The 24,001-nt window shown below is 39.7% G+C and overlaps 1 protein-coding gene across 5 annotated transcripts in view; it reads right to left on the reverse strand.

The window, feature by feature from the left end:
* Positions 1-24,001, reverse strand: part of SLC4A10 (solute carrier family 4 member 10) — a 174,354-nt gene that overhangs the window by 75,944 nt on the left and 74,409 nt on the right. For all 5 annotated transcript variants that reach the window (XM_075180760.1, XM_075180759.1, XM_075180763.1 and 2 more), the window contains exons 3-5: positions 2,850-3,002; positions 809-947; positions 389-549 (exon numbers count right to left, since the gene is read on the reverse strand). In XM_075180760.1, the coding sequence (XP_075036861.1) occupies positions 389-549; positions 809-947; positions 2,850-3,002 (453 nt within the window). The remainder of the gene's footprint in view (positions 1-388; positions 550-808; positions 948-2,849; positions 3,003-24,001) is intronic.

A 24,001-nucleotide genomic window follows, 5' to 3' on the forward strand; every position in this document is an offset into this window, starting at 1 on the left:
ATGAATCAGGCCCACAGTGTTTCAACCCAATTGGAGCTCATCAGTGTAAGTTTTCTGTAAGCTTTCTGCTTAGCATATAAAGCAATATAGACAGCCTTGCTGGAAAATTGACAATAGCTAGCAGGATATTTAGGGTACTTCCTAGTGACAATATGAAAATATGCTGCGCGATTACAAGAATATTCACTTCTTGGAATACAATTTACATACAAACAGTATTTTTCCAGAAGCAACTGCTTATGCAATGGAGTTATTTAGTTGCATAATTATCAGTAAAGCTTTTAAGTTACTAATTAATTTAGTAGGAAAATGTTTATGTACTACACAAGCACACATATACAAGCATGAGTAATATTTATGAGAGATCTATTACTGTCATGTACAATACCTGCAATTTCTTCTAATGTGTTGGCTCTCATGTCCAGCAGCACAGTGCCATTCAGAATACAACTTCTCAACTCAAACAAGCTATGAAGTGACAATGTGGCGACATAGGGCTTGCTCCATCTCTCTCCGCCATCTTCAACGTCTTCTTCAAACTTCAGCCATCTAGTCAAACAAGACTTAATTAAACACACTAGAAATCCCGTCATGGGCCTGAGTCATTAAACAGATCATGGCAAAAAAAAAGGAGCAAGTTTGCTCCTGGAGAAACCATGTTACAACCTTACAATCTAGGGGGATAATATAAAGAGGGGAAAAACTGTATAATAAAAGTAATAAAAGTAAAATAAAAATACAATTTTAACATTCCTTATTATTATTACACAATATTGCCTGACTATATTATATGTTATTTTATACTGACCTGGCCACTTCTCGCCACTCAGCATCTTCCCCTTCACGTAGGCAAATTTCATCCAATTGTGTGAATAAGTCATGAGGGATGTGTTCTTCATCATCGTCTTCTGTTCCAAGGATAAACTGGACCCTTTGGGACGGTGTGTCTACACATCAAAAGTAAGCACAGGTAGTTATCAACAAATTAACAACATGCTGTAGTTTTATGATAAAAAGAAGCTTTAAACAGACAAAATAATGGCATAAATACAAGACATTATAAAATATAGAGGGTTTTTTTACACTTCTATCGTCAATATTCTAAATGCGATCAGGAAAGCAAGTTACCAAAACCAGAATTATACTGAAAGTGAATCCTTTTTGCTGTTCAGTGCAAGATCACCTAGCGTCTCCTTATACAGACACTACTACGGTTAATAAAGAAAGACATGTCAGGGATGTGTGGGAAAAGATAAGGCTCCCTTAATATTTTATAGGGATAATTATGGGAATGTCTCTTATCTAGTAGACCCTCGGTCCCAAGCATTTTAGATAGGAGATCCCTAGATAGGAGATACATGAATACACAAAGCTTTGTTAGAATCCAGCACCTTGGACAGCAACTACTATGGAAAGTAACTATCATTTGGGTTTCACATGTCACAAAATATTGTGCTACGTTAGCACAATATAGCTCAATCAAACTGACAGTAATGAGAGGAATGTTTGACATTAACCATGGGCAATCTCAGTGTGTGGAGGATTGTGTATCCAGGGAAACGATTTCTCCAAACAAAAGAATACTGGTAATGTGCTCAATGGGTCTGACTACCACAAAAGGGCATGGTTATGCGGAAAAAGATGCCATAATTCAATCTTATCCATTACATCCAGTTGGTGACACTGCTCTCTGTTGCGACGATTACCAAATAAATATTTGTTATCTGGTGAAAATGTATCATAAAGATGTTCACAGCTGCTATATCTGGCTAGGATCTGTGAGATCTGAACGGACATCAATCTAGATGTGCGTGGTCAAATCTGAAAGTTTCATTTAGATTTGGGTATGAAACGTAAGTTACAAAAGTGAACCATTAGCCCGTTTGGACCATACGTATATGCAATTTGCAGATAAGTAGCTCTAAAATGGCCAATTTTGATCATCAATATGGCCGCATGTGTGCTCACCTTAAGACAATTTTCAGATAATTTAATCTCCATTTAGAGCATATGATATATGGGTTTAAATGATTCTTGCAGCATTTAAAGTGCACCCATCATCTACATATAGTGGAGCAGCCATCTTCTGGGCTAATCTAACATTCATGTCTGTGCAGTCTACCAATTCAATAGTTTTAGTCATTGAGATGCCTTAATATTTTTATTGGCTCCTAGTGATTTGATAGGCTATCTTCTCATACATCCTAGTCCAGCCCACAAAAATGGCTACCTCCACAATGGAAAAGCAGAGTGCAAATTAAGGGAGAGAGAACCCCGTTTGATGCCAACACAATACCAGAATCACATGTCTGGTTTGATATAACTCTTCAGTTATTTTCGACATTCATGTCTTTAGGAAGTTGACATTAAATATTTGATGCAAACATAACTCTAATACCGGGCAACTCCACTCAGAAATGATAAATATATAAAAATCATTATGCTGAGTACTACAACCTGCTGAAATAACTCCTAATACTAGATATAAGGCTACTATTGGAACGCTGCTGTTGGCAAATGCAGACATGTCTGTTGTTGTCATTTGTCAGACAGGTTATGAATACCTGACACACCTCGGTAACCATAGAAACAACAGTCACCGGAGTCCATTTTGTTTCCATGGTTACAGATGTGGATAATGACTGTCAGATATTCACAAAATGTCTGCCCACATAGAAGTCATGTCTGAGTCTTTCAACTGCCAGGCAGTTGTCCTATTTTCAACTATTAGAAGTTATTTCAGCAAGTTGTGGCTTTTATTTAGGAGAAAGCATGTATAATGTTTGAGTAGTGTTAACTGTTAAAAAATGACAACAAATAAATAAACAAAACACATAACGGCGCCTTACCGTATGTAGGGGATTCCCGTCCATCCTCTAAACCTGAGTCCCGTTCCTTATCTCTTTTCCGGTGTTTGTGTCCACGATGCCGGTGACTGTGACGGCGATGACTTTTTCTACTCCCAAGAGGCACATGAACTCCAATAAACAATGTTCGATGGCCTATAGGAATGATCAACAATATTAGTTCTCCTTGGAAGGCAGTGGGACAAATTATGACAGAACTATATGCTTGTCAGACATTGGAAATGTAAAATAATTCTCTATATGTTGTGACAATATAACGGAAATTTACAAAAATACATTATATGTGATTGCCTGTCCCACAGGTGTAGTGTAATGGCCAGAGAACGTTGACAACTGTATGAGGAACAGAGATCATTTCTGCAAATCTTGTTTCTTTTACTGGATGCCAGATGTTAACTTTTTAAAAAGTTTGGGAATAATAGCACAGCATATCATCATCATCATCATCTATTTATATAGCGCCACTAATTCTGCAGCGCTGTACAGAGAACTCACTCACATCAGTCCCTGCCCCATTGGAGCTTAGTCTAAATTCCATAACATACACACACACACAAACTGGGGTAAAAAAAATTATATCGGACTATTAACCTACTAGTATGTTTTTAGAGTGTGAGAGGAAACCGGAGCACCCGGAGGAAACCCAGGCAAACACAGGGAGAACATACAAACTCCATACAGATAAGGCCATGGTCGGAAATTGAACTCATGACCCCAGTGCTGTGAGGCAGAAGAGTTAGCCACTAAACCACCATGCTGCCCCATATAGTTGTTCTAGTGCTTCCCGACTTAAAATACAAACATTTCATAACAATAAAAGGGAACACTTTCTCTATATTTACTGTCTATACACAGAGGTGGTCTTTCTCGAAACTTTGCATGCAGTTCGGGATTAGCCTGGGACCCGCTATGCTGCCAAGGTGCATTCGTTCTCCCGGCCCTGCATGTAGGTACAGATTTGTACTGAGTAGCAACTTTTAATCAGCAACTAGTTTTTATCTGTCTAGTGCAACCTAGACCATGAAAGCAAGTGTCTAATTGGTTGCCAGAGTTTGATACAAATTTTGCACCATTTACAAATAATTTGTCCATATGTCTTTCTATTTGCTTGCACGCTGCAATGCAGGATATAGTACCCCCCCCCCCCCATCTAGGTGATGCGCTTAAACATGAAGCCACTCACTAAACTTTATCAGAAGTTACATAATCTTTAAATAACTTGTGAACAATAAGCATTACTTAAAATGAGGAATTAGTGAAGTGGCGTCAAAGTTTTGTGCAAATCACATTTCATGGAAGAACAGACCATAATAGCAATCCGTACTGTATGTATAAATTCCACAATCCCTATTTCACAGGATTATGCTGGTGTCAATTGTTCCTGCTCTCTAGTGTGGTTAGGATAGGACTGCAAAGTACAGGTAAAAACATATTGGGCTTGAGTCATTAAGGCACGAATACTGAGAGCCGCGTGCCTTTGTTTCAAACTACACATAACTCGGCTCTGCGTACTCCCGAAGTCAACAAGGAATGGTTCTCAAGATACATGTGGTGAAGACTACGGGTGTAGATTTACTCTCCTCTACTAGACCAGATACTGCAGGATATGTACATTACTTATATGGAACATAGAATCTCAAAAGAACGTATAGAAAAATAATATATATTCAATTAATGTTACCTGTCACTGTTATGGCCATTTACAATTCTACATGGAATTTTTATTTTTTAAAAGAAATTGTGTTTTTTCTTGAAAAACATTTCTTAAGGTGTACTTAATGTCTACTGTGCTTAACAATTATTTATACAGTTGCTCCTGATGGCAAACACATGCTATAGCATGCTTACGCGACTGACATAATTAGGATTCAGGACTCTAGCTGGTGCAAGAGATACGGCAGACAACCAACATCCTTCTGTGTGTTCCTGAGTTTGACTTGGACAAGGCTGCACGGGAGCGCCCTTACTGAATATTGTCTACATAAAACCACCCATTGCCCAGCCAGTACACTCCCCTAACTCGTAGGCTGTAGTTAGTGTTGTTTGCGCTCGAAAATTATTTTGAAGTGGCTGCGTTCTGTTGTCTATCGTCCGTCTCTGACCATGCACTCAGTGATTTTGAGGATGATACGCACAAAATGAGCAGATATGTTCCTTAATGACTCAGGCCCATTGTGTATTCTGGATGGCTTTTCCCTCTATCGGGAAGAACAAAAACAATAGTTGTAATAGTGTGCAGAATACTAAGGCTACATTCTGTTGGAGAACAGTACAACATTCTACAGAATGGGGTGAATATTACACTGAACAGTGTTGAAAATTCCATTCATCTCTACTTAAAATGTATGAAAGGTACATGCATATATGAATGAGAAGATGATTGGGAAAAAAAACATGTAAGATGTAGTCTGATCTAAACTGCAATGTCACCTTCAACAACTGCTACAAATTAAAGAGCGTAATTAATGTAGAACCGTTTTAATCAGGTAACACATTTCTGGGATCACTGAAACAAAAAGTATATTGTTAATTTAAAATCTACACAGGGACCATAAGCAGCTTTTGGCCACTTGAGGTTTTAGTGCTCTGAGTACAACAGTTTTTAAACACAAAATCATAATCTTGCAGGGATAAAAAAAATAATAAATAAAACGTTATAAAATCTCTCTCTTAATTTTGATAGAATTAAGTTGTCTGCTACAAAAAGAAAGATCGATTAAGTTGTCATAAACAAGGAAACAAGATTTAAATGATGTAGAGTCTATTAATACTTTCTCCAGCTTACAATAGTGGTGGGGTTTACATGCAAGTCATGAAAATAAACACAAAGAAGGTCATTTTGCACCCCAAAGGATGACTATTGTTCAGTGCATTGGATCAGAACAGTGGCTGCAAGGCTGAAAAATTTGATTAAATGTCATCCTCAATTAACTCTTTGGCTGGCTTTTAAATTTGGCAACAGATTTGTGTCCAAAACACAAAGCTGCTACTTTCGTGTCTTTGCAACTGTTTCTGCGCAAAAATGCAAAAATGACATTGTACTTTGAGATATTCAAATATACTTTAATGGGTGAATCTGTACATTTGATGGCCTTCACAATCTAGTGGCAGTCCGCTAAACTTTGTTAGCCATGCAAAGCAGCCACGTGTTATACCATAGGCGACGGTAATCAATTTGGCCGATACTTTTAAAGGAAATGGCCCTGTGCTCCCGAATCACACTTTGCACACACAGCCCCTTTGTCCACTTGTCCTAATGGTAGTTTAGCAGAACATTTATTAGAACAAGAAAAATATTTAACGCTGACACTCTTTCCTTCGTCAGACATTTTATATATATAATTCCTCTCACAAATTAAATATAAATTTCCTGTGCTCTCTTTTTTTATTTCTTTTTTTTTAAGAAAAAAATAGCTTTTAGCAAATATATTTAACTTGTGCACGCTAAAAAAAAAAAATAGGTTACCAGCCCTTATTTCAATAGGGTAAGGGTGGGAATAGGGGAACAGGTTGTGAACTCAGAAAATATACATATATATATATATATAGACTATACCTACATATATATAAAAATATGTATAGATATATATATATATATATATATATCCCCCTATGTGGTACTTAGAGTTTTTAACAACAAAGGAATCTGAAGAGGATCCTGAGGGGAGATCGAGTCGCTGCCCGGTCCTGTCAGGTAGAAAAGGGCGGGAAAATCTCCCTCCTCGGGATCTTCCACTGAGCAGCCGGCTGTCTTAATCTACCTCCGGCTGTCTTCTTTGTCATAAATAAAGCCTCAGACAGTTCAGTCCTGTGAGCATATATTGTGCCTCTCCTATTGCTCACTCGGGACTCCTTCCTCATCCACAACACCTCCTGCGGCTATAGAGATCCAAGCCCCCCCTCCTCCTCAGCGGGGGACTTGGTATCTCCCAACCTGTCCGATCCTCAGACGGAGTGCAACACTCTCTGCCTTATGGCAGTGTCGGACCCGCCGGGACAGAGTGATGACAGGCGCTTAGCGCTGTCACGCTCACTAAATACCACACAAAAAGTTTTTTGTTTTTTTTTTAAAAACCTTCTTTCTTCTTAAAGGAACAGAACTTTGTTCCATTATAAATATCTATGAGGAAAAAAATGTTAATAACATTAAAACCTCACCTACACTCATTTGAAAACTAATAAAAAAAAAAAAAAATCTAACACTAAATAGCAGGTACTGCTAAGCAGTACCAAACGCAGCCCAACTCCTTGGGCAATTAGACATAACTGAGGTGGATGGGGTTGCAGAGGGGAGGAGTCAGCAGCAAGTTTAGTTCTTAACTGTTTAAGTGCCAACTCCAACGCCCTCAGACAACCCCCCAAGGTAGCAGTGTCCCCCAGAATGGATGATGGAGAAATGTATTTTATAATGAATAAACCCTGCATGTTTAGTATTTTGGGGAAGAGGGGGGGTGAGAGTGGCATAGAATAGCTGGGTTGTACAGTCTAGCACTAATCAATTAATCATACAACTGTGTCTCCTCTAAAAGGCAGAGCTTACTGTAATTAAAAGCAAATCCTGATGCTAGTTTGAATTGAGTTCTACATTATCATTATTATTATTATAACATTTAATTTCAGTTTGCTAAATGTTTCCTATTATTTTTAGATTTAAAATAATAAAAAGTATTATTAGTACGACATTACAAAAATATAACAAGTATTAATGCATTCAATTCTCAACTAAAATCAATCTAGCCCTGCTGTCAAATCCATTATGAAGCTATTCTCTGCTGAGCAAAACATGATTCAGAACTCAGTGTTCTAGAATGCAACATTTCCCCAAGCTCTGCTCAAAACCAGTATGAAAAAAATACAGCACTTTATAATGTCTTATCTTGCCGAATATTCACTGTCGGGATGAGCTGGTGGATGGGCTGAAATATGTTGCTGCTTTTGTAAAAAAAACAAACAAACAATTTTTCTGCTATCTACAATAACAGTTTCGTTACCTCCAACAGATGTTGCTTTCTAGAAGTGGAAAATTATAATTAGAAACACAGTGAGCGTCTTTACATTATGGAGCTTAACTCTTGAGGTCAAGCTGGTAATTCTTAGGATTTCTTGTGATCTTGTGGATCCTCGAGTGCAGTGTCATATCACTTTGCACACATTTAAGCCCTCATTTAAAGTTGGACACAAAGATTTGCCTTCCTAAACTTCCTAAAAATCATGATCAACAATGAAACGATGTCGGGCAAAAGTGGATCTCTATAGAGTGCGCAGTCACAATCTTTTCAACAGAGGGTTATGAGAGATGAAGAGCACAGATCTGACGGTAAATCGTATAGGTGTGTACACTTCTGCATGCTCTTGGGACTTGATAATCAGTCATTGGTAAAGTCGTTACAGAAATCGCATCTGCAGTAATTTTCTGTACTGTGTACCCAGCAAAGATTTATTAATCATCATCATCAACTCCTAAACCAGTTTATATAGGTGAAACATTTACTCTTCGAAACTAACACATTTTAAGACTTGTGTAGCTCAAAATACGAAGCGTCTCCAAGGGACATGATGTGCACGTGTTGCGCAGTGCAACAATTTTGCCCGAGGACGTCTATTTACATTACACAAATGCACTTGAGTGCAATGAGGTCCTTAATGACACTGCTAAGTAGCCAATGATGAAAACTGAATTTTATCTTCAGATGTCAGGCGTTGTATAAAATTAAACGTTTGCACAGGATAGAATGCTCACAAAAGAGCAGTAAAGCTATAGAACACCTATTATCCGGTCTATTTTCTACTTCACTGTCATTTTCCAAGCCAATGTGCTTGCTCTTTGGTAGGTAAAGACAATAATGTACCCTGCTGTGCATACATGATCTGTAGGGTTACCAGATGAGCCATGTAAATCTGGATATGCAAAATACACACGGAGAATGGTTTTACATGATTTTATTGCAATTAGTTTTTATGCATAGTTATCAGGGGAGCACAGTGGTTAGCATTGCTTCCTTTCCAGTGCTGGGGACTTGTTTTATTCTGATCCCAGGTGTCTTCTGCATGCATGTTAGATTGTCAACAATTGCATGGATTTCTTCCATGGTCCAAAGGTCTATGAACAGGGTAAGTGACTTCTGATTAAATTAACCCGGGAGTGTGCTTGTGTGCCTGGTGTATAGTATAAATTATTTTGTAAGCTCCACTTGGGCAGGTGTCTGAACAAATATCCTGTGAATGCAAAACACTGCACAACATGTAGGTGCTATAGAAATAAAATATAACATTAAGGGGCATATTCAAATAGCCGCGATGTTCCTCCCAAAATTGCCACTGCACATGTTTTCTGGTACTACAGTACATCAACATTGCAGATTTCTACTCGCACCGCTATGGGGGGGGGGGAGGGACAAGAGAATCCTGTGCGGTTACATCGCCTTTGCAACTGTTCCGGAGGCTGATTGAATATGCCCCTAATAGTGATAAATGCTGCATATTTTATAATGTAGGCATCTAGCATGTGAACTAGCTGCAGTTATCTATACTGGCTTACTGAGGCACGTTCAGTTCTGCGGCTTTCTGCATGTTTCTTATGTATTGTCAAGAATTAGAATTGTTACACTAGCCCGCGTATTGTTGGCTGTTACTTGTACGTTTCACTGCAGAATGTGGGACAGGAACATTCTCTAGTGCCCATATGACTAGGCAGAACAAGGTGTGGGAGGATTGCAAAAGTTGCAACTGGCTACATAAAATACAGCAACATGGTTAAAACAATAAGGGCCTGAGTTCTGATTATATGTAAGTCCCTTTGCGTGCCTTATCTTCTGTGAAATAGCTCTGCGTATGCCCAGAAATGGACCTTATGCCAACGAACGCAATTGTATGCACTTCATGTCTGAATACAAATGACATGTCTGCCTACGATTTGAGAGGCGGTACAGGGGAGGGAAGCGGCAGACTAAGGTAGCCCATGTACAGGTAGGATGAGTCGACACAGATGTGGCGGATTCAAGTCCTGGGTTTCTTTTAACTATACCTAGTTTCAGCCGTATCATTTGCACCACTGATAGTGGTGACTCACATGTCATAGACGTTGTATTAAAAGCTACAAGTATGCGTGCCGCTAACTAGCACGGGAAAAATAAGATAAAAAACATTGCATGCGCAGTACACATTAAAAGCAACGTGATTATGTAATTCATGTAAAAAAAAATATATTTTTTTAAATCCCTATTTTCATTCATTATCATACTGTTACGAGTTGTTCATTGATTTTATAATTTAAAATGTTTCTGTGTTCTGCCCTTTTATTGATCAAATAATTGTGTATATGCTGCAGCCTGTTCTATCGGTCTACATAAGGTAAGTAATCGTTAGGCAGCGTACAACTAGATTCAAGCTGGAAAGTATCTTGGGATTCACTTGGATTTTAATACGGTCAGAGCTACGCTCAAGCACCGTGCACTGTGTGCAGCAGGGGCTGGCTGGGCTGGGGGGCAGGGGGATCTGCCTCCTGGGCTGGTACCATAGTGTGCTACCTTTGGCCACCTGCATTTTGTTTCATTTAAAATGTTCCTAATAGACTGTTGCGTGAAGTCTTGCAACCCAGGGTAAAATTTGCAAAGACTTTTGGAGGATGGCCTAGTGTCAAGGAGGCCAACAAAGAAGCAACTTCTCTCTTGGAAAAACATCAAGGACAGACTGAAATTCAGCAAAAGGTACAGGGATTGGACTGCTGAGGACTGGGATAAAGTCATTTTCTCTGATGAATCCCCTTTCAGATTGTTTGGGGCATCTGGACAAACACTTGTCCGGAGAAGTAAAGGTCCTGTGTCATGCCAACAGTAAAGCATCCTGAGACCATTCATGTATGGGGTTGCTTCTCAGCCAAGGGAGTGGGCTCATTCACAATTTTACCTTAGAACACAGCCAGGAATAAAGAATGGTACCAAACATCCTCCAAGAGCAATTTCTCCCGACCATCCAAGAACAGTTGGGTGACGAACAATGCCTTTTCCAGCATGATGGAGCACCTTGCCATAATTCAAAAGTGATAACTGAGTGTTTTCGGGGATCAAAACATCGAAATTTTTGGTCCAGGGCCAGGAAATTCCCCAGACCTTAATCTCATTGAGAACTTGTGGTCAATCCTCAAGTGGACAAACAAACACCCACAAATTCTGACAAACTCCAAGCATTGATTAGGCAAGAATGGGCGGCCATCAGTCAGTATATGGCCCAGAAGTTGATTGACAGCATGCCAGGACGAATTGCAGAGGTCTTCAAAAAGAAGGGTCAACACTGTAAATATTGACTCTTTGCATAAACTTAATGTAATTGTCAATAAAAGTCTTTGACACTTATGAAATGCTTATAATTTTACTTCAGTATACCATAGCAACATCTGACAAAAAGGTCTAAAAACACTGAAGCAGCAAACTTTGTGAAAACCAATACTTGTGCTGAACAAATCATATACTTATATGTACAATACTACCTTATATGGTGATAAGTCCAGGCAGTCCAGACAACTTTTATATATTAGAAGGTTGCCAACAAGTATAGAGTAGCCTCACTCTGAGACCAGGTTCATTGACGGTGTCCAGACAACTTATCACCAAAGATTACAGGTATCTGTAACACTGCTTGAACTGTAATACCGGAGCTAAGTAAAACAGTATTAACCACATTACTATTGTTTGTTTTATTACCACAAATATTCTCTAATAAGTCACTCAATAAACCACTGTTTCCGGCGGGTTCGAAAAGTGGAGATGGTGCTTATAGCAACCAATCAGAGTTTAGCTATCATTTTGCGGAATGTACTTAAGAAATGACAGCTAGAATCTGATTGGTTGCTATAGGTAACACACCTCCACTTTTTAAACCCACCAGAAACTCGCAGCTTGATACATTTACACCCAAGACTGTCTTCATTACATGCGTTTCTTTCATGTATTTGAAGGTGTTTATTACATTGGTCGTAGTGAAAGGTACACAAAACCATCGAGATGAGACCCAATCTAACCAATACAAAAAGTAAGTAATTTTGCAGGGAGAAAACGTATGTGCACCAACCTACATATAGCAAAAAATGCTACAATAAGATATTTTGTGAAAAGTCGTATGTGGAATATCAACTACTGCAACTAAAACCAATAATGGATATTTCTACAATGTTTCTGCCTGTTAATTAAAGCTCTCTGCAAAGTGCTTTTAAACTTTTTTTGTTAACTTGTTAACAATTTTTAATTCTTAACATCCTCAGCTATTCATTGCTTGTTGTGTTTTATATACAGAAGATATTTAAAGAGAAGTAAGTTTGCGTTACAAATATTGTTTGATTGTTTTAATGAAAGAAATCACAGACATTTCTTCTTAATTGTGGAAGGCATTTAGCTTATGTTCCCAATGACTCGTGAAAATACCGTAAAGTTAATATGCAAATGGGAAAAGCAATTTTGCTTTTGAATAGTTGGGAACAGAAAGAGAATTAGAACATGCAAATGTACTACAGAAACAAGTTCAGAGGGAAATAAACCCTCTAAAACTGAAGATAATCATAGTAATTATACATGAGTTGAGTGCTGTATTACAAAAGGCACTTTTGCCTTGTTGACTTTTGATAATGACGCTTGGAAGCGCCGAAACCGATAAGGGAATGTTACTATTTGTTAATGTTATTTAATAAATACATTGCACTTTAAGGGCTAGATTTACTAAACTGCGGGTTTGAAGAAGTGGTGGAGATGTTGCCTATAGCAACCAATCAGATTCTAGCTTTCATTTTGTAGAATGCACTAAATATATGATAGCTAGAATATGATTGGTTGCTATAGGCAACATCTCCACTTTTTCAAACCCGCCGTTTAGTAAATATACCCCTAAGCCCCTTGCTCTTGCCTCTTGGCTGTCAGCTGTTACAGCTGTCTTTGATGGTAGTGCTATCCCATGTATATGCAAACGATTACCACAATTCCGACACCGAGGAGACCTACAAATAGAAACCGAATTTAGGAAAAAACTATTTCAATCTAAATAGACATACTTTAAAACCGACGGTGCACATGTCCGATGGCACCAGCATGCTGACCGCAACTTCTTCCAAATGAAGAGCTCTCCGGCACTACACTTTGATGTCATCGCTACTTCTATTAATGCTAATTTAAAGCGACAATGTTGGGACCCCGCAGGTTAAGTGTTTAAACACTTAACCCGACATTGCCGGGACACAGCAGGTTAAGTGTTTAAACACCTAACCCGACATTGACGCTTTAAATTAGCATTAATAGAAGTCGCGATGACGTCAAAGTATAGTGCCGGAGAGCTCTTCAGTATGCTGGTGCCATCGGACATCGTCAGTTTTCAGGTAAGTCCATTTAGATTGAAATCGTTATTTCTAAATTAGTTTTTTATTTGTTGGTCTCCTCGATGTCGGTATATTCAGCATCGAAAAACTGTTCCCAAGCCGTGTATATGGCAGTGTGCTACTGCATCTCCCAGGGTTCATCAGTGTTATCTTCTGTTACACACCTCAAAACAACAGCGCAGCAGGACCTATTTTATTACTGAGCCCCTCTTCATTGCTTTTCATTATAATGTTGATAAATCATGTCGTTTTTTTGTTTTTAAAACAAAGTTATTTGAGACTTCAAGACACAAATAGATAAAAAGGTCAGTAATTAAAAATATATATTTTATGCATTAGTAATAGTTTATCAAAGGCAGAAGGTTAGATGATCAGGGACATGGAATTTGATGGAGCTAGGTCGTACATAATGTTGCCTGATGACTGCTTCAGCCAATTAAAACCATTTTGCCTGATGCAGAGTTGAACTTTCTTGCGACCGTCTGACACTTGCTCCTCCTTACAACTGGATAGGAGTAACGGCAGGGGCAGGGTGGGCTGGGGGGCATCTGCCTCCCCTGGCCAGTCCCATAGTGGGCTACTTTGGGCTGGGTCACTGGGACACCTGCATTTTTATTCCTTTAAAATGTTTCTAATAGGCTGTTGAGTCGAGTCTTGTGCCCTGGGCTAAAGTTTGCCAGTCCTCCCCTGCATAACGGGTGAAAGTGCACTAAATGGGGCTTAGCAGACCTGCAAAAACATGCATATAAACCTACAGGGGGTGCAAATACACGATGATGACATGCGATAGTCTTGAGTAAAGCCAATTCAACCAACTCAGTTCTGTGTTCTATCTACATCAAGCACACCTAAATGTGACCATGTACTATCCATACCCTTGCCACCTACAGGGCAAAGCTGGTATTATTTAACATATTTCTCATTATTAATACAATATTACTTATCCAAACAATCTGATTACAATCAAAATTGAGGCTGTGACTATTTAATGCATACTAAGGGCCCCCGTCAATTAACACTACAACCTAACTAAGGGCCACATTTAGTTTAAATATGTCTTTGGCCTACAACCTAGAAAAATAAGCATTCTGAGTTACAGAGAGCAGTTAGCAAAACAAGGCTGATGGCACAGAAAACAACGTGTGCCGAGTTAAAGAAAAGGACATGATAGAGATTTAAGTGGATTTTATAATGCAGTTAATTAAAAACGGATTTGTTTAATGAAGCACAAACATCCCACAAGTTAACCAGTGTTCCAAGACTCCGTACATACTGGTACTAGCAGGTGCTCTTGAAAAACAATGATAATTGGAAACTGTTTTATGTAAAAAGGGGCAATTATTGTTAATACCATCTGGTTTAATTTCATATGTAATTAGGAAACTTCCATCCACAGATTGCACAATCTGCTCAGAGAAGAGGTTTGGGGAAGGCTGAATATTTTTCAATTTGAGCAAGTGGTCTTTAAGTGTGACCAGCGACAGGCTAATATCCACTGACACCATGCAAGTAGATGATAAAATGATCAATTCTGTTTACCTGTTGATTAATAGAGTAATTATCATTGACAAATATTGAGTTCTGGATTTAAAGCTAAAGCTGGGTACACACTACAGGGTTTTTGTCCAATAATCGACTCAACCAGCCGACATACGACCACTAATTTGAAAGTCGGGTCAGTGTGTGTAGTGACACGATGGTCGAAAGTCTGCCCAAATGGACGAATGTCGCCTCATTTGGTTTTTCGTACCGTTCAATATTTTCGTTCCAATCTCCTTTCTGTTGTGTAGTGTGTATAAGTTTCCGACCGATCCACGACAATCCCCCAATACTTCCTCTACCTGGGAGTGTGTGTATGTAAATTTGTGATGCCTGTACTAGTCCCACGTGGTGCGGTATCTGCACATCACAGACTTGTGTTTTGTATTTCAGATCTGCCAGTGTCCTCCCTGTTGCTAAAAATCTTAGCGTAGCCACCAGTCTTTGCTCTGGTGGTATGGATCTCTTTAAATGGGTGTTCTCCCTCTGGATGAGAGGGGTTACTAGATGGAGCAGTTCCTGAAAAGTGGCATCATTCATACGAAGAAAATTCTTAAAGTCATCTGGGTTGTTGTCCCGTATCTCCAGTTCAGGGGCATATGAGAGAATGTGTCTCCTTTCTTGAACCCAGCTTAAACTACAACACAATTCCACCCACTCAAACAATTAGCAATAGTGACACAGTCTTTCCCCCAGCGATTGTTCACTCTAGACTGATGCACACTGGGACATATGCCAGTTTGTGTGGAGTATCTTGTATGAAATCGTTCTGCGCATGCCCAGAAAGTGGGAGCTCGCGTATGCTTCTATGCAGAAGGGAAGGGCGTTCTAAGGTTGGGCAAGTACAGTAAAGGCGTTTTTACGCAAATACGGCTAATGTAGACCTGCAGAAACATACACCTGTTAGGCAGACCTGGCGCTCCCATTAGGCAAGTTTAGGCACTTGCCTAGGGCGCCGGGCTCTGGAGGGCACCACAGAACTGGAAATTAATTTTAAAACTGTGCGGCGACCGCTGACCATACCTGTCACGGCCGCCGCACAGCATTCAGATGCATGGGGAGGGGGGGAAGAGGCTATTGCTCACCACCGCCGCCTCTCTGCTCCATCTCCTCCCCTCCACTCACTAGTGTCAGTGAGTGGAGGGGAGGAGATGGAGCAGAGAGGCGGCGGTGGTGAGACAAGGTAAGAAAAGACAGGGTGAGGGGGGAGGAGGGAGGAGGGCGCCGATTTTTCCCGGGGGGGGGGGGGGGAGAGGGCGACGATTTTGCCTAGGGCGCCATGGACCCTAGCACCGGCCCTGCTGTTAGGTGTATCTTTTGCATCTACTATAGGGCAGGTACAAATCCTTGCAGAAGATGAGTAACCAAGGCCCATATGCTGTTTATGCAGATCATCATCATCAGCAGCAGCTATTTATATAGTACTCACTCACTTCAATCCCTGCCCCATTGCAGCTTACAATCTAAATTCTCTAACATGCACACAGACAGACAGGCAGACTAGGGTTAATTAAGTATGTTTTTGGAGTGTTAAGCTCTTATTACTGCAGAAAAAACAAGAAAGCTAGGTCTACATTCTAGATGGTACAGGCATGTTGCTTCTGCTCTTTTTCAGAGAGCACCTGATGATTATCCCTAACTAACCGGGAGAAGGAAATGGAAGGGGAGAGTAATGGATTGAGGATAAGGGGAAGATGGGGGGGTCAGCAGGAAATAATTATTCTCTGCTTTGTTGAAATGTTTGGACTAATAAAATCATAGTTTAGAGCCTGGCGTTCAGCTAAGATCTTCCAAACATTTAAGAACAAAGACAGCGCTTCCTAGGACACCATCTCATGACAGAGCCATAAAAAAGGACAATTTAGTGCCATATCGGTTAGTGTAAAATAAACTTTATAAATGGAAGAAAGTTTAAGTGTCCATATCTCCTACAATTTGGAAAGCAGTCACAAGTCTTTTAAGCTTCATACTTCTCATTGGAAAAATTTGAAAGATTAACTCAACTCTTAAAATTTTGTGTGGATCACCTTTATTGTAGCCTTTAAATGACCCTTATATAGTTTCCATTTACATCCTCTAGTGATTTTGCTGTAGGCACCTCTTAATTTCCAAAAGTACATGTAAGCTAAACCTAAATTAAGCAGGGGCATGTTGTCTGTGCAATTTTTCTTGGTTACACTTATATGCCACCTCACCTTACATTTTAATACTGACTTTTTCAGCTATTCTTCACTCAAATCCTACATAAACATTATTTCGCTCCATCTAACAATCTTGCATTTGCACCATGCTGGTTTTGTGTTTTAGAACCACACCTAAAGCAACATACACATAGCTCATTACAGCCAAAGTAAATTCTCCATAGACCCACAAACTGTACAGCCAGCGAAAATTCTGTGTAGACCCATCAACTAAACAACCAGTGGAAAATCTGCATATACGCACCTAAACTAACTAAAAAGCCAAAGTAAATTCTCTTTGGACACACATAAAGCAACACACACAAAGCTGGTTACACCTAAAGTCTGCATAGCCTGACCAACTGTGTATTCTATGTAAACCCACCGACTGTACAGCCAAAGTGTATTCTGTGTTTTTTAATGCACACTGTACATACACAATGCATGTTTGTAGTCTTACATACACATGTTCTATGCTATCTAGTGGCATGCATACATGTAGTTATTAATACAAACACTATGCCATATCACAAATACAAAAAGGTGGGGTCCGCGCTACTTTAGCCTATATGTAGATGCAGCCAGTGGGATGTGGAGGTGGCTTGTCCCAGTTCCCCCTGATGGCAGTCTATTGGTAGATAAATTCCCAGGTGCTGAAGTTAATGTAATAGACAATATAAAGGTATGGATTGTGTAGTATTGTATATGGCTAAGAGCCAGGGTTTAATACAGCAGTTAAAACCACAATGGTAAATTGAAATGCATTTCGTGTGAAAAATGTATACATGGCATCCGTGTTACAGAATGGATTAGACAGACATATCTGCAAAATTGTAGTAGAAAACAAAATTAGTGATAAATGCTCAATAATCATCAAATAGTCGGTGTGGTAACACCGTGTCAACAGAGTCCAACTGAATCCTAGGATAAATGCTCAAAATGACCAAGTGACCAGGCGGGCATGTGAAAGTAAATGTAATCCAAAGGATAGCAAGTAGTGAACATAACGATGAGACACTCTTGTAGAAAAAATCAATGAATGGTACCGAGATGCGTGGTCAAAAAGTTAGTGAGTTCATACACATGGTTAAACAGCCTTGATAGAAAGTTGCTCTGAAAACAACTGGGGAGACTAACCTACATCCGGAAGGAGTGCCTTCGATGGTCCTGATCCGGTGGTCGGGCTCCAAGTGTGAGAGAGCCGCTGTCCCTATTCCTTTATCAGAGTGGGGAGGAGTAAGGTCCCAGCCGGTCGTCCCTCTCCACTTTACAGATGTGGGTTCACGTCCGTAGATGATGCAAAGACCGATGCGCATGCGCAGAGGCGCCGGAGTGAGCGGTCTTGAATAAATGAATGAATGAATGATGATACTGATTACTGAGTATTTATTACTAATTTTGTTTTCTACTACAATTTTGCAGATATGTCTGTCTAATCCATTCTGTAACACGGATGCCATGTATACATTTTTCACACGAAATTCATTTCAATTTACCATTGTGGTTTTAACTGCTGTATTAAACCCTGGCTCTTAGCCATATACAATACTACACAATCCATACCTTTATATTGTCTATTACATTAACTTCAGTGCCTGGGAATTTATATAACAATAAACTATGCCATATCAGTCATCATTATCAGCAGTCAATTAACCTACAAGCATATTTTTGGATAGTGGGAGGAAACCAGAGCACCCGGAGGAAACCCATGCAAACACGGAAAGAACATACAAACTCCACACAGATAAGGCTATGGTTGGGAATTGAACTCATGACCCCAGTGACCCCAGTGCTGTGAGGCAGAAGTGCTAACCACTAAGCCACCTTGCTGCCCTAGATATCAAATTACCTGTTATACCCCATACTTACCAACTTTCTTCAGCTCTCTTCCGGGAAGCTGCCAGTGGAGGTGGGCGTGAGGGGGGTGGGGCACCCAAAATCGCATAATTTTTGGCCCCACCGCCCGCTGTGAAATGGCGTGTTTGCATCATGATGTCACAGGGGGTGGGGCCAAAAATTACGCAATTCACCAGGAATCACGGCGTTTGGGATCTAATTCTGCCCACTTCACTTCCTAGTGAAGTGGGCAGAATTCGGGATATTGCCACACTCACCCGGGAGTCCGGTAGACTCTCGCAAAATGCGGGAGTCTCCCGGACATTCCGGGAGAGATGGCAAGTATGTTATACCCTGATCTTCGTATTTGGTCTGCCTCCCAAATGCTCCACCATTCCAACACTGCATTACTCTCGGCTGTGTGTAAGGTGCGCTTTTGTGCTGTTGACGTACTGGATCACAAGTTCACCGCAAAAAACATAAGTAGAACTTAGCATTTTATTATAACTTGGAGGACTCCACCCAAAAGTAACTTTTCTTTTTTAAATGTACCGTTGATACCCTAAGTATTAGTTGTTTTTCTTTCTCTGTTAGGAAGAGGACACCTTAAGTAAAATATCCTGTATACTTACATTATATGGTTAACTTGCATAATTATGTAATTGAAGAAAAAAGTCCTATGCTGGTTTAATGAAGAAAACTATACACCAAGACCTATAATTCTTCACTGCAACATGGACGGAAAATAAATAGCTTGAAAACCACGACCATCTGTCAGCAAATGTCCTAGTTTCCCTATAAATGCAAAATCTGGTCAGCTTAAATTTTTTTTTTTGCAATGATGACCCCTCTAAAAATCCAAGAGTTCAGCCAGTGATGATAAAACAGAAATAACTGTTCATTATCCTAATTCCATCATGTAATGTGAGTGCTAATAATAGAATAATGTATATGGATCATCAACGATGTGTCGTGACCACTTAGTCTTTTGCTGCTTATAAGCACCTAGCACAAAAAAACAACACATGGATATATTTTGGAGTTAAATATTAATGCAGGAAATGACCATGCACTAATCTGAGATGAACATGAAATAAAAAATATGAACAAATTTAAATACACAGATTAGAAGCACCGACGATCCCTAATGGTGAATCTTGAAGTGTGTTGGGCACTTTGGATACTCCCCCTCTATATGTCCTGCTAGGCATGTAGGAAATAAGTAAGTGGTTCGTCCCCTGGGACCCCGCTGTTATCTGAAGCTGGGAGCCAGACAGCACTTTTTATCTAAATAAATTATAACAATGCTTCAGTTCTAGGAAATAGAAGTCAGATTATAATTTATTGTTTCACGTTCTCAAAGAGTAACTAGGTCTGATGTGATGAGAAATACGTGGCATAATCTCAGTCTGTGCAGCTGTGATATACTGTGCTGCTGGCACCACAAACAAGTGTATGAAGATAAGAGATGGCAGAGCTTCTATCCAAGTCCTACAACAGTTGAAACATTCCAAAAAACAGGATAAATGCACCCTAAGGGGTATACACTTACCCATGGCTGGATACTGCCAGATCACGTGTGTTTAAAAGAACAGATTTTGCTTTCACTTACTGTCCCATTGTCCTACTTGCTACCAGTTATAAAGAGAGGTGGGTTACCTAAAAGTGGTCAACAACTTTAAGGGGCAGATTTATCATCAGCAGCAGCTATTTATATAGCGCCACTAATTCTGCAGCGCTGTACAGAGAATATTCACTCACATCAGTTCCTACCACACTGGAGCTTACAATCTAAATTTCCTAATATATAGAGATGTTTACTGACCCCTGTGTTTTGGTTTTGGTTTTGGATCTGAATTAACTTCATGTTTTGGTTTTGGTCTTGGTTTTGGCAAAACCACCCTCGAATGTTTTGGTTTTGGAATCCTTTTTTATTTTTATAAAATCCTTATTTTTTTGCTAAAATCACATAATTTGGCTCTTTTTTGTTCCTACATTATTACTAATCTAAATAACATTAATTTCCAGTCCTTTCCAGTCAATGTTTGTCAAGTAACAAGAACACTGCTACCTCTCCTGTTTCTGTATGAGCAATGGCACTGGAGACTGGAAAGTGACAAGAACACTGCTACCCCTGTTTCTGTGTGAGCAATGGCACTGAGCAATGGCACTGGAGACTGGAGAGTGACAAGAACACTGCTACCCCTGTTTTTGTGTGAGCAATGGCTCTGAGCAATGTCATTGAAGACTGGAGAGTGACAAGAACACTGCTACCCCTGTTTTTGTGTGAGAAATGGCACTGAGCAATGTCACTGGAGACTGGAGAGTGACAAAAACACCCTGTTTCTGTGTGAGCAATGGTCCTGGATCTCCTCGGGAGGGAGGTACTTATGGAATGCAAAACCTGCGTGATCCGACAACACAACAATGACGTTTTGCCTTGATTCAGATCCGAGGAAGCGCAAAGGTACCGTGCCGGCTTGCGAGCCTGCTCTGATCCCCTAAGTTTGGGTGGGTTCCGTTTTCAGAAATCCGAGCCTGAGCATCTTTATTAATATACACACAGAGAGAGACTAGGGTCAATTTGATAGCAGCCAATTAACCTGCCAGTATGTTTTTGGAGTATGGGAGGAAACCAGAGCACTCGGAGGAAACCCATGTATCAATATGGCAGAGGTTCACTCATCTCTATGGGGGGGATATACAATTTGGTGCCATGCGCTGTAGAGTGCCTCCAGAATGGTCTGCGACAGCACTCCACATCTATGTATCTCCGCTCATTTTTCCTCGCACCCAATAGACATGCGCAGGAAAATCAGCGGTAATGTGCACAGTCAGACATCTCGTTGATGGCGGAGCGGAGTTCCTAATTGAATCCCCCTATATGTCAGATGATAAGGAGAAAGAAAAGTATCAAAGAAAAAAATATTTAATCTGAAAAAAATCTGTTAACATTGCTCAAAGTTCTTTTAATCGCACATTCTGAGACTTACTTAATAACAAGACTACATCTGCATATGACATTTCCAGCTGATTGTACCTGTCACTGAAAGTCATTCTGGAGAATAGGCCATTTGAATAGGGTTTGACAAATTCTTTGTTCAGTGTATATACAGACAGTAAGTGCCAGAGATAATTTACCACACATGTAATTTACTCTAATTGCACAGCACATTTAGGCAAAAATATATATATGGAAAGAGAAAGCGGACTTGAAACTATATTACAAAGACAAAGATCTGAACTTACTGCTAAACAATGAAAACCAAATGTGATTTAAAAGCCAATTCACCATTGTCCGATAAGCTTCCAGCCAACCATCCTACACACAGACGTTCATAATCAAAATTCTCCTGGCTGTGAGCCTGGATAATCATCGTAGCTGAGACACCAGCAGCAGTGTATATATAATACATATTAGTTAATACTATATCTATACCTGTATATGCAGAATAATTTCATAACATGTAATCTGTGACAGTAATATACCTATTCATTTGTGAACTGTGATATCGAAACATATTAATGCTAAAGGTAATTTGCATGATCCCTTCACTATACATCTGTTGAAATGCTCCTCATTAGAGATGATGTTTCAAAGTGGTTCTTGAACTATTTAGTTGAACTGTCTCTAAAGTTCTAAAATCCACAATAAATTTATATACATAGACTAAGACATCTGAGCTAAATTTGGGCAAAGCTAAAAACATTTGAGCCAGTTCAAACATGTTTGAGCTTAAATTTACACTACCACTTAGCAAACGAAGGTAGTGCAGGGTCTCCCCAGTTCTGCACAATTGGTTAAAATTAATTTTGTTAACCACTTTTAAGTGGAGTGGAATGACCGAGCGGAACGGAGGAGCCCCAGGAAAAAAACATCAGTCACTGGGGGTTCTACACTACCATCTATTACCAGGTGGTAGAGCAGCTTTAAATGGTTAGATTGTATGGCATATTTAACGGTTTCCCATGCAAGCTACAAAATTCAAACACAGTAATGTCACGTGACATAAGGAGATGGGACTTTTTCTTAACTACAAACAACCAACTAAATGAAGCAAAATACAACTTAAAAGAATATGGAAAACAAATTTTTCACATTAGAAAAAATGACATGTATTAACCACCAATATAATAAGTTGTGATGACCTACCAGTACTAGTCTGAGTAGCCAAACTGTTTATCGTGTGCTGTGGAACAGATGTAGCCGTGATGACTAAGCTTCCCAGATCGGATCTCCCAGCTCACTTGTAATCCTGGAGGTGAGAACCTAGTTCCTGCATGTAGGATGACATTGTTCCAGCAGGCATCTTAACAAACTCATGTGCTGGTGTCATAGTAAAACTTATACATCCAATTAAGGGCTGAGCTGAGCTGCTCAGTGGAGACAAGACCACCTTTGGCCCACAGTTTCACTGTTTCCCAAGACCTTTTTCATGCAGGCTTATCACTTATAAATTATCAGGGATTGAAATACTTGATCCTGATGAAGATTGAATGGTGCCAAGCCACAAGTAGGAACCAGGTTCTCACCTACAGAATTGCAAGGGAACGGGGAGACATGATCTGGGATGTGGATGTGGCACTGTACGTCTGCTTATCACACTCTATTCACACAGCACCAGAACCAGATCCCCTTTGCATCCCATGAACTGTTAGGCTGGGTACACACTACAGGATACTCAGTCGATTATCGAGCCAATCAAACGATAAATGACTGTTTGACCTGCTATCGCATTAGTGTGTATGCTACAACGATAAACGATCATCGTTCCAAAGCGCATCGTAACATTTCATTGGATTGTTAAATGGGACTAAAAATCTTGTTCTACAATGGAACGATGTCATTTCAATTCTGAAGTGTGTACACACTCATGACCGGCAGTATCCATAGATCTCTATAGAGTGTGCACACTCACAATCTTTTCAGCAGATGGTTATGACAGAAGAAGAGCACAGATCTGAAGGTAAATCATGTATAATGTGTATAGTGTGTACACATGGATCGGCTGCTGATCGGGACTTTTTTTTTTTTTTGGTAAAATCGTTAAGGATATCGCATCGGGAGAAATTTTGCATAGTGTGTTCCCAGCCTTATACAGTGGATCTGGTCTCTACATACAAGTGTGTATATCAGAATATTTATCTCCTTATGCCAGTCCTTAAAACGAACATTTCTTATAGAATGACTCATTAGAATGGGACAATAGAGCAGCAGT

Source organism: Mixophyes fleayi, chromosome 7 (genome assembly GCF_038048845.1).
Source record: "Mixophyes fleayi isolate aMixFle1 chromosome 7, aMixFle1.hap1, whole genome shotgun sequence".
Taxonomy (NCBI): domain Eukaryota; kingdom Metazoa; phylum Chordata; class Amphibia; order Anura; family Limnodynastidae; genus Mixophyes; species Mixophyes fleayi.